At 40.5% G+C, this 11,784-nt stretch overlaps 1 protein-coding gene across 4 annotated transcripts; it reads right to left on the reverse strand.

The window, feature by feature from the left end:
- Positions 1–299: 299 nt before the first annotated feature.
- Positions 300–11,548, reverse strand: tmem192 (transmembrane protein 192). 4 transcript variants are annotated; one of them, XM_084931692.1, is made up of 6 exons: positions 11,388–11,548; positions 10,485–10,637; positions 10,131–10,392; positions 9,894–10,016; positions 2,667–2,772; positions 300–1,006 (listed from the first exon to the last, which is right to left on the reverse strand). In XM_084931692.1, exons 1-6 carry the CDS (start codon positions 11,415–11,417, stop codon positions 892–894), a joined length of 789 nt encoding a protein of 262 aa, XP_084787818.1. In that variant the 5' UTR covers positions 11,418–11,548; the 3' UTR covers positions 300–891. The 4 variants fall into 4 exon arrangements, with proteins under 4 accessions (XP_084787818.1, XP_084787817.1, XP_084787820.1 ...); XM_084931691.1 differs by having other exon boundaries at positions 10,485–10,640; XM_084931694.1 differs by lacking the exon at positions 11,388–11,548 and adding an exon at positions 11,203–11,315.
- Between the last annotated feature and the right edge of the window lie 236 nt (positions 11,549–11,784).

Raw genomic sequence — 11,784 nt, forward strand, 5'->3', positions numbered from 1 at the left:
TAAATCTGCACTCTCATCTGAAGCCACACGGGAAAGCCCTTGTAAATATTGCGCTCCCTGTGGAGTTACGGATGCCGGAGCATAAAAGAGACACAATGGGGAACAAACACCAAGGCTTCAAATGACGATGACAATGACGAGCCCAGGCATTTACTCCAGCTGATGTTGACACTGCTGTGTTTCTATTGTTTCGTGCTCTTGCACCACATCACACAAGATAAACACTCGCCGACAAAAACAAAGCAGTTGCCACATACTTGGATACTGTCTCAACTCTCGCAGTGAAAAGGCTTTAAAAATCACAAGAATATTAAAGATTTATTGAAATCTGATCACAAACGAATCCAGTGACTGAACAAAGAAACACACTCCCCAAATAAACCACCGTCACACACATTTTTAGATACATAAAAAGCACTTACACGTTTTACAGCATGGTTTAACCGCTCTCGTTTAGTTTGATGCTGATAAGTGATAACCTCTCCCTGCTCGGTTAAGATGATCTTTAGAGCAATTTCACCGCTCTGTTTCTTTCACAGCAACAAAAAGCAGCAGCACACGTGGGTCACCGGGGGTCGTGGCACAGTGATAACCCCCCCACCCACCTCTGATCTGTGACCCACGACTTCTCCCCTCTGCCTCTTTAACTGGCCTCCCGCTTTCAGTTCACCTCCTCCTCCATTATCTGTCCATTTCAGGTGAAGATGCCCCACAGAGGAGCCCTCTCACTCAGTCTGTGTGTACAGGTGCATTTGCCCACAGCTTCCCCCTTCTTTTAAAGCCTCCAATTGCTTTTTTTAAATTCCTTGTAGAGTTAAATGATCAGGCTCTTTTTCCCCAGAGTGTTGGAGGGTGTCCTCGTCTGGCATCGAGGAGGAGGCCAAACTGTGGTTAGTGCTGTGCAGTGAGGTTGAGCAGCCTCTTGCTCAGTATGGTGTTGTGCTGTTTCAGGTACTCGATCAGATCGGCCTGTTTCTCCACCACCTCCTCCAGATTAGAGCTTCCTCTGTAACAAAAATAAGAGTTTGTAAAAGATCCTCATACAAGAATACCAGCCTCGTCTGTTCATTAAAGGAAAACTGCTGCATCAAAAACACTAAACCAGCGAGGGTTATCTCAAGTATTACTCTGTAAACTGTCTACTCTGTGATACAGTTCATTTCTCTGTGCTGTGAAGTTCTACTGCTGTCCAAAAACACATAAACACAACAACATGATACATGTTTGCACTAAATTACTCCAACATGACAACAAATACACTTTGAGTCAATCACACATTTCCGCCTCCCCACTTCTAGTATAAGAAAAAAAAAAAAGAAGCCAGAAATCTTTGTAAATGTGAAACATGTGAAAATAAATTTTCTAATTAGAAGAAACCAAATAAACGTTTACCATCCTAACTTTTACACTGTGATTATCAATCACATGTATCAATGATGGATGACTTTGTCCTCAGTTTGAATTTGATGGAAAGACACACTGAAACTAGTTGACAAGGATAATATTTCTCAAACTATACAGCAATAAAAAAAAATGTCTACAAAATCTTCAAAAAGAGTGTGAGGGTCCAAAAATGCCACCATCATCTCTGAGCCGAAGCTCATTTAAAATAGACTGAGGCAAAGTGGAAAGCTGTTCTGTAGTCAGACGAATTGAAATTTGAAATTCCTTTTGCAGACAACACCAAAGAGCAGAGGGAGCATCCAGCTTGCTTCGGTGCTCAGTTCAAAAGTAAGCATCTCTGATGGTTTCGGGGTCCATTAGTGTCAATGTACATTTGGAAAGGCATCATCAATGCTGAAAGGTATACGCACAGCTTTTGGGGTGACACGCGCTCCCATCCAGGTGACGTCTTACTCGTGAAAGACGTTCCATATTTGAGCAAGACAATGCTAAGCCACACACTGCATCTACTGCTACAGCATGTCTTTGTAGCAGAAGAGTCCAGGTGCTTAACTGGCCTGCAGGTCAGATCTTACCCGAATAAAAAAAAAAAACATAATATAAAAAAATAAAAATTGGCCAGTCATTAAATGGAAAATAAGAAGACCCAAGACTGAGCAGCTAGGATCCTGTATTAGACGAGAATGAGACAACATTCCTCTCCAGCAGCTCCTCTCCTCAGTGCCCAGATGTTTACAGACTTGTTAAAAGAAGACTGGATGTTACACATGACCCTGTCTCACATGTTTTGGTATCTGATTGTATATACACACAGGTTTGGAAGCAACATATGCTGCCAGCCAGGGCTTGCTTGTTTCAGTAAGAAATTAAAGTCTGCACATATTAGAGCACCTCACTCACTGAAAACATTTAATTCACTATGAAACAAAAAACAAACAAACAAAAAGATCACAAAGGAAGCCTGTAAAACATGCACCAAGTCTCATGTTGTGCCTCCTCAGGCCCTAATGACTGCATCTATAAAGCACTAACATCATAAAATTGTCCTTTTTACCAAAGTTATTTTGTAATCTTTACAATCTGAATGTGAGGTAAATGGTAAACCGATCACGGGAGATGCTCTAAAACTGATCCCTTTTAAAATGGAAACTCATGCTGCTATGGCTTAAAATCACATTCATTCAATTCATGTGTCTCCACAGAGGAAACTTAAATCTGAGCACAGCGACACTTCTGTGGGTGCCTGAGTGAAACTGCTGTACCTGAAACCCGTCTCAGTCGGTGCGTTGGTGACGCTGTAGGTGTGTGAAAGCTCTTCCTGGCTCACATCTGGTGCAGCGCGCTCTCTGTTGAACCGCATCACTTTAACTAGAAAAGCAAACAAAAAGCTCTTAGCCTTGCAATAAAATCATCAAACCAGAGTTTTAATGCTGCCGACTGCTTGGAAAGACACACAGACATTATTGAGCAGTGACAGGTTTCTACCCACGATAATCGCCTAGGTGAGAAACATGACACTTTTTTTTTATTTTTTTTAATTGTTTTTCATCCCTCTGACTCTCCTAAACACATAGAGGCTGTTATATCCTGCAGTTAGTTCTTATGGGCTGCCATATCCTGCACTTAAACCTCTAATTCTCACACCCTAAACATGCACCTTTACTAAGGGGTGGTGCTAGCAGCAAGGTGTGTGTATGGTGGGTCCAATAGCTTACAGTAAGAGAAGCTGCAAACAAAATATGTGCTGGAGGAGTTTTTAGGGTCACAAGGCTACGGTTTGAGTACGTCTGTAAGCCTGTATGGGTGAGGCTGCGATGAAGGCCAGAGGGAGGAGCTGGCCGAGTATTGATAAGACTTGAGCGTCATTAGCCAGAGGAAATTGTCAGGGAGGTTCTAAAGAGCACTATCTTTACTTTGCTACAGTGCAGCATCTCAACATCAACACTCACACACAATCCAAAGAAATGCTACACATTCCTGCATAATGAGGCCCTAAGTCTGTGTGTGTGCTCACAAGTAAATAAAGCAATAATAAGTAAGTATTTGTGGGAGAGAGACATTCCTACATTCCTCAGAAATGAGGTGGAGGAGAGAAAAGCAAAAGGTATAAAGGCAAAATGTCACGATGAGCCTTTGTTTGATGCAGAAAAATCACAAACTGCTCTGAAATATTTACAATACCAGGAGAGAAAAAAAATCAACCATTTTCCCAGCTCACAAAAACGCTTTCATATATTTAAAAATAAAAATAAAAAAAAATGCTTTTTTTTGTTCAAGCAATAATAAAATGAGTAGAAATGAAAAAGGAAATTCTAATTTGATCAGATTTTGCGTGTATTCACTCTTGATTTTTCTCAATAATTAAAATTCCCAAGTTTCATACACGAAAAATGCCTTTCAAAAATATATATATTTTAAAAAGCAGATGTATGGACAAATGTCACTGAAAGCTTTGCAGATTTCATTTTACTTTAAATATATTTGAACATTTAGCCGTTTTAACTTACATTAATTAGAATATTTAACAACGCAAATAAATCTAAGGAAAGCATGCGCTGCATGCGGCAAGAAAAATCTTATTAACATCATAAAATGATGTATTTACATTTCGTTTTAGCAGACACACTGTCAGCGCTGCAGGCATCTGCTTCAGTAAAATTCCGACTTCAACAGACAGACACACCAGGATGGATGGATTGGGCAGTGTAAAGGAAGTGATACATTTCACATGTTCCTGTTACAGACTCTCACGGCTGGACAGACAGCGCTCATGCCTGGTCTGCTCGCATCTGAGAAGCCTCAATGACCCATCCAGGAAGGCCCATTTCCAGGTGACAACAGCGAAGCTGCAGAAGTGCTAAGAGCGAATGCGCCCAGCATGGTAGTGCGCCGGTAGTGTCGGTGCGGCACGGCTTTGCAGACCCACGTCTACATTGTTGTAGCTATGCACTATCAGCAGGGGGCAGTGTCAAAAATATGTCCCACAACCAGTTATGTGGGTTACTCTTGTTAAAGTTTGTGGTGTTACAACTTCTACCACGAAAAGACAAGCGTTACAATATACCACAAGAGTCTTTCTAGTGAAGCAAAGCAAAACAATGAAAACTACTGACTGAAGCCATACTTTTCAACAAAGCTTTGAGATTCTTAATGTTTTTGAAGGAGCACATGCAAGTACATCTGCATAACAGCTTTGGTAAAGTTCCCACAATCCTCCTTCTCTTAGCCAAAGAGCATCAATGCACCACCATGACCTAGCCACATAACTGAGAGGAACCAGCAAGAACACACTTTTGAACAGAAAGCATAAAGATAACAGAGAGAAGCAGCGGTGATGCCTTCTAGGTGTAGTATATGCTATGAAAGTACATCAAAGTCGGGCACAGAGTAGTGAAAAGTGGTTGAGAACAGCAGAGCCGAGACCCTGTGGAACTTCAAGTTCCAGACACACGAGCAGCTGCTGACTAACCGGCCAGACACAGCGGTGGCTGACGAGAAGCAGAGGAGGCCAGCTGTGACAGATGTGGTAATCCCAGCTGACAATAACATCAGAAAGAAGGAGCACGAGAAGACGGAGAAGTAGCAGGGCCTGAAGGAACCAGTGGAACAGATGGTGGACAGAGGAGTGGAATTTGGTATATTAGGCTAGGAGAACACACAACAGGTTCAACATCTGAGATGATGAGCAGTGCAGTCCTGGGAACAGCTAAGATACTGCTCTGAATCCTAAAACTCCCAGGCTTCCGGTGTAGCAATCAGTGGGTAGAAAGAAGAACGCCAGCGCTCAGTTTCCAATAACTATAGATCTTTTGCAAGTAGGTCAGCCAAGAGCATGTTTTCCTTTACAAGTAACGTTGTCTAAGAGTCTTTTCTATCAGTAAATAGATAAAGTAAGCCACAGTATTGCAAACAATGAGCACAGGGTAATTTTTCATGCAAACTACCCCACATTTACTATATATAGCGAGGTTTGTTGAATGAGGCGCATTAAAGAGGCACATTAACATTTATCATTTACCTGCAGGGAAAAATATTCCAAGCATTAAACATCAATGATTATTTATCATTCATAAAATGGTGTGAGAGATTAAATATTCACTTTTAGTCTGCACTGACAGGCATCAAACAAATATATTCTAAAATAATAATAAAAATACTAATAATGATAAAATAATGGAGGACCTCCTGATCAAAAATGTGGTTTGAATCTTTAAAAGTGATTCAGTCTTGTTTTACTTCTCCCCATCATGCAGTATATGGGGTTGGTGTGTGATTGGGTTATACTGCAGCTATCAGCATCAATGTGTGTGTGTCTCTGTTGTGCCCTGCAGTGCTTACACTAAGTTCTTGGCCAGCCAGAAGAGAGAGATGTAAGGTAGGCCTTTGAAGGCCGGAGCATGGCTTTGATGTGCAAGGAGGTCTATAGAGGAGAGGGTATTCATGTTAAAATGAGAGAGGTCGAAACATACAGAAAACCTTCAAAGACACACACACACACACACACGAGCACAGACACATACCCACACACGCAATCACAATCAGGCACGCACTTCAAAGACAAGTTGAACGAGGCCTTCCTGCATGGACTTTATGGCTGCAGGCATTACATCTCTCTCTGAGAAAAAGAAGAAAAAGAGTTTGCTTTTTTCATTTTCTTTTTCACGACCTCACTGGTGCCACCGTGACTCTCTCCGATCTGTCGGGGTGCCTGTTTGTGCTCGGTTCGTGCTGTGAGGCATCGTTCTGATTGTGCTATGCCTGACTGCACTGATCTGAGCAGGAATGCAACCGGTGACCAGGGACACCCCCCACCACACACAAACACACTGAAAAACCAGCACTGTAAACACAGGGACAATGTGCATGGGTCTCCCATGGGTGAAGAGGGTGAAGGGGGTGAGGGCTACCCTTTGGCTAGGTTAAATCCTAATGCCTCTAATCTTTTCTCTGTGGCTCTTCGGTATCTTCATCTCACATCTGTGCCCCTCAGCTGCCAAACACAACTTTAATATGGATTTCCTTTCATCACATGATTCTTCAATATCAGCATCCTCTGATTTAGCATCTTTAACAGGAGTTTTTCTTTACGCACTCAGAGGGAGGCAGGACTTCAAGCACACACACACACACACACACACACACACACACACACACACACACACACACACACACACACACACACACACACACACACACACACACACACACACACACACACACACACACACACACACACACACACACACTGGGCAAAATACTGTTAAATGCCGATTACGACAATATCGCATCGTGGTATTTTTGAAGGCAACAAATTGCAATTCACACAATTGATTAAAAACAGATCTTTGTCATATGTTGCTGCGATCTTCACCCTCTGACACTTTGGATAAGCCTCAGTTCCTCTAAGCTGGATAAGCAGTTAAAAGAAACAGGTGGATGGATGTAGCGGTTGCGTTTGTTAGGGGTTAAGATGCCAACCATGAGCCACAACGTCTCCAGATCACTAGCACCTGGGGGGGCTTTAGTCACATCTCTCTCATTCATTTCCTGTGGTTCCTCCCCGTTCTTCAACAAAGGCAGAAAAACAAATCTGTATAACCCAGATAACTTGCCAAATGAAACCAGATACCTTTTTAGTGCCTTATTAACTAAAAACCAAACAAACAAAAAAATTCTTTCCTTCTTTAAAACGTCTATTCTTCTCAGACACGTAATGTGAACCACATAAGAAGATTTTAAATCAGTGAACTACTTCATAAAATCAAAAAATTAAGAATTGCTTTGGGTGCGTCTGCTTTTGATTCCTTTCCCCTGAACTAAAGTTTGACTTCCTGCTACAACACAGTTTAGTTTGATGTGCCTCAAATGGAAAACTGGGATTTTCAAGAATTTCTAGAGATTTATATTAAAATAAGGCGTTGACTTAATTTACAGCTGTGCATGTACGCTGTGTATAGCTTCATCTTATAAAATACTTACGTACAATTAAATGAAGTAAATCTGAGTCTCTGCCCTGTAAAACCATCTGAACACAGCAGTGTCTTCTACTATACCCGGTCCTCCTGTATGAAAACTGATTTGGTTTTAGGCATGCTGGGCATCACCTGCTTATTTCACTGCATGTGTGGAAAGCATGCATTTAATGCATTTCATGGCTAGATTATGGTTCTGTGCTTTTTATTTTTTGCCTTTTTAAAAATGCATCACACTGTTTGCAAGTCTGATTCTAAAGGCTGTTTGTACATAAAAAGCAAACTTTTAGCTAACCTGACATTAAAAACAAACAAACAAAAAAAAACAGATGATAAAAAATTTTGTAGATTAGTTTGGTTTCACCATCCTAATCAACAATTAGTTTTATACTACAAAAAGCAGCGTCACAGTGAAGGACCTTTCCGTTAATAGCCGCTGCTTCGAGCCAACAAGCTACCAAAGCTACTTAATCTGAAATGTGTATCACAGGGTTAAATAACAATAGCTAAATTTAACCAGTTTGTTCTTGAGGGCTAAGGCAAAGGAAACGCACACAGTGGACACACAGACAGTGTTCAAAGTCTGCAAACACCGTGCTGAATCTGAAGCAAAGAATCAGCAGATCAGCAGAGAGAAGGAGGGTGGACAGAGAGTTGAATGGTTGATTGTCATGCTGTCGAGTCTGAAAAGGGCAGGGCAGGTATTGTAATGCAAACGCACTAAGACACAGTGTGGGGGTAGTGTGTGTGTGTGTAATGTAATCTACAGGGTGTGCCTCTCAATATAAAAAACAGCTGATGTTAGAGCTGCTATCTAATTAGTGATGCTGCAGCACAAAAAACACACTCTTATTATGAACTAGTGATTGAGAACCAACAGTAAAAAAGTGTTATTACATTAAACTCTACAAGCTGTATGGAAGCCAGTGAATGTGGTAGAGATAAAGTCCCAAACATGTCTCTGGAGGTCTTATATCAGCTGGGTTTTTTAATCTGAGAAAAAACATGAAAAAAACCCAAAACAAAACAAACTGATATTTGGTATTCAGTCAAGAGTTGTTTTCACAATGAAACTCTGGAAAATATCTGGAAAAACCTGGTCTGTGCATTATCTTACATGTGGCAGACACAGGACACCCACTTTCTCGCTCGCTATGAACTCTCTGGACAATTACTTGCTCTATTCCCACAAGGATTCAGTCAAACATTACACAGACTTTACTAGAAAGCAGGCAGGTTAAAGACTGTTTAATGTCTGCCTCGACTGATTAGGGCAAAAAATGTCTTTAAAAAAAATAAAAAAATAAAAGGTTTAGGGGCTGTAGTGCATGAGTGAAAACAGCTTTTGTTCACTGCCAGGCGGCTTTTTAGGAAAGAGAAGAAAATGTCTTTAACAGTTATTAAATAGAAGAATGATTAAGCTAAGCATGGACTTCCTCTTTATTTTTCCATGTGCTGCCTTTTTGCAGCTGATATACAATACAGGATGCTGTATAAAATGTAGATGTATGTAATAATAATAATAATAATAATAATAATGAATGTAATAACAGAATTCACTGATATTGTATATCCGTTTTAATGCAGTGCTGGCTGAGGGCCTGAAGCTCACAGGCATCCAGTAGTGACCCTAAGTCTTGTTCCTTTCTACAGAGAGATTTCCCCAGATTCTTAATGTACTCCAGATGAGATATAGCCATTCAAGGAACATTATTTTTTAAAATCTTCCACAATTTATAGATGCTGTTTTTGTGCAGATAAGTGAAACTCTGCTTTTCCAGTATGCTCATTTTTATACGAAAGTCACTGACCTGTTGCCAGTTAACCTGATTAGTTGAAAATGTTTTTGCAGCTGTTTCATTTTAGCACCACTTACTTTTCCAACCTTTTGCTCTCCCCGTCCCAACTTTTTTGAGATGTGTTGCCGCTGAAGAAATTCAAAGTGAGCTGAGATTTTTTAAGAATATTAAAACATCTCATTTTAAACATTTCATTCATCTTCAGTGTTCTATTGTGAATAAAATATTGGTGTATGAAGTTGAAAATGATTGCATTCTGTCTTTATTCACACACGTCCCAAAACACGCCCAGACTGAAGTTTGACCACAACGAGTTTATCTGATCTGTACGTAAAGGAAATTATATTTCAGTTTCTTCTTCCTAAAGAATTTTAAAACTGTATATTTTGTCTATACCTACCCTTTTTCAAATGTATATTTCATTTTTAAAATGGTTTATTACTCTACAACTTCAAGGTTAAACTATTTAGATGTGACAGGGAAGGTAGGAAAGAACAAGTACATGTGCGGACTAATTGGTTGACAACAAGGAGCTCGAGTTTCATCTTTCAAAAAATAATTGTCTTGGTGTTTCAGAATGTAAGCCTGAGTATTTGATGTTAAAGGTCTATATACATTATTTTAGAAACCTTAAATTTGTCTGCAGTCCTACAAAAGGGTCAATCTTAAATCCCCAATTGAGATTCTTTTACTCAACATTAAAATAAGATCACTTTACCTATGTAATACAGCAGGTATGGCAATGTCAACAAGACCTCAAATCCCAGAATACTGAGCAGCACGTAGACGTGTACAGTCTGTGGTAATCTCGCAGCCAGAAGAGTCATAAGCAGAGCGTTTCCTGTTCACACACACAGAAATATAAACACTTACTTATGTTTTAGGATTACTGCCACCTTGTGGATAACACTGCCCATTACAGATTCAGTCACTGTATCCTCATGAAAAGTTGTACCTGCAGAGTGTATGATGAACGGCACCTGTTTCAGCCTCTGCGTTTGTCTGTAAAACCGCAGGTATCCTCTGCTCCGAGCACGACTGTGGTGGTGATGCACGCAGCCCGTGAACACCAGCACCAGAATCCATAAACACGACTTTGCGAACACGATGACACTGTCGCCTTGGACTCTCCCCAAAATACTCTTACACACTTCCTCTTGGCCGAATTTTAATACACACAGCACTGCCACGCAGACTGACAACACAACATAAACAACCTGAAAAGAACAAGAGAGTAGAGGATTTGAGACTTACTGGTATTTAATGACTTGGTGAACACTGCGTATGTGCAAATGTGTGCATATCATACATTCAGCAGAGTCAGCAGGATGGCATGGCAGTGTGTTGGCACAGTTTGAAACTCTCTCCTGATGGCAGAGTGGAGGGCATCAGCAGAGATCAGGGGCCCATCCACCAAAGGCTCTTCCTCTATGCTTCGTGTCATATCTGCGGAGGAGCCTGCCTGCTAAAACAAACACATACATGCTTTATGCAACTGCCGCCAGGTCGCTTAAAAGTACCTTAAATTCATTAAGTGTGATCAGATCCTTGAGTTTGAGTTGATTTAGCAGCTGTTTACAGGAAGAAGCAGCAAATTTAAACGGGTTTTATCTCAAATTCACTATGGGCTTTTGGGTCTGATAGAAGTAATAAGTGGTGACTGAAAACAATGACTTCCCAAACTTACCCAGAAGCAGGTCTGCAATTAATTTGAGAGCAGACTAAGCAGGTCTGGCTTTAAGGTTTGTGTGCACTTCGAAAATGTATGCAAAACTAACGAGTATTTAAGGCTAGTCAGTCAAGGTTTAGGCACTTAGAAGCGTAAGGACAATTTATGGTGTGCTTACTCTACACCACTTGTGCTGGCTACTAAAAGAAAAAAAGAAGCTAATATAGGGTTTCAGTTCTTAATCTCGGTTCAATATCGGCACTGAAAATAAGGGAAATGGGCACATATTCATGAGTTAAAGAACTCGGTAGAGATATATAGAGCAAACATTTACTAATTAATTATTTCCAAAACAAACCTGCTGCGGAACAAGAGAAGCAGAGTCGCAGCTAATTCACGTCTCATCGTGTTGTTTTTAGCCGACAGCTTCAACTAGCCAGCTAGCTCACAAGCTAACTTCCGCGTGCAGTTAAACATCAGTATAAGGAAACAAGCGCGCTGTTGACGTGGCAATCAATTTAATGTGCATTGAAAGGTACGTACTGCATAAAGCGAGGGTCCCTTTGGGTCCATCTGTCCGGACGTTCAGCGTTTTTAAAATAACAACAACAAACTACATTGGCTTACAATTTATTTGCCAGACAGGTCAGGTGAATATTAGTAAACTTCCGGTCCTTCCTTTTTCTGGCGCCGTTTTCTGGCTACTTTCTCAATAGTTCCGTTAATGTTTTCATTTTAAAACCGAAAAATAATGACATCAAAACGACTTCAGTAAAGCCAAAACCGGACCGGATATGAATAAAGTTTACTGGTGTAAAAAGCAGGTAGTTTTTTTAAAGCTCATTGAAAAGAGTTTTAAGCCTCAAATTCACAAACTCATCCATCTACGAGGTGAACTATGAACAAAAAAACTTGTGATCTGAATTTCTAAAGTGGGAAA

Source organism: Perissodus microlepis, chromosome 6, assembly GCF_051167445.1.
Source record: "Perissodus microlepis isolate ML-2025 ecotype Zambia chromosome 6, ASM5116744v1, whole genome shotgun sequence".
Taxonomy (NCBI): domain Eukaryota; kingdom Metazoa; phylum Chordata; class Actinopteri; order Cichliformes; family Cichlidae; genus Perissodus; species Perissodus microlepis.

Excerpts from the sequence above, each read along its gene's own strand:
- tmem192 (XM_084931691.1), bottom strand. The coding sequence starts at position 11,417 with ATGGACCCAAAGGGACCCTCGCTTTATGCA. Across the intron at positions 10,641-11,387 it reads AGGGACCCTCGCTTTATGCA|CAGGCAGGCTCCTCCGCAGA; the intron begins GTACGTACCTTT and ends TGTTTGTTTTAG. Across the intron at positions 2,773-9,893 it reads ATACCTGCTGTATTACATAG|TTAAAGTGATGCGGTTCAAC; the intron begins GTAAAGTGATCT and ends TTGCTTTTCTAG.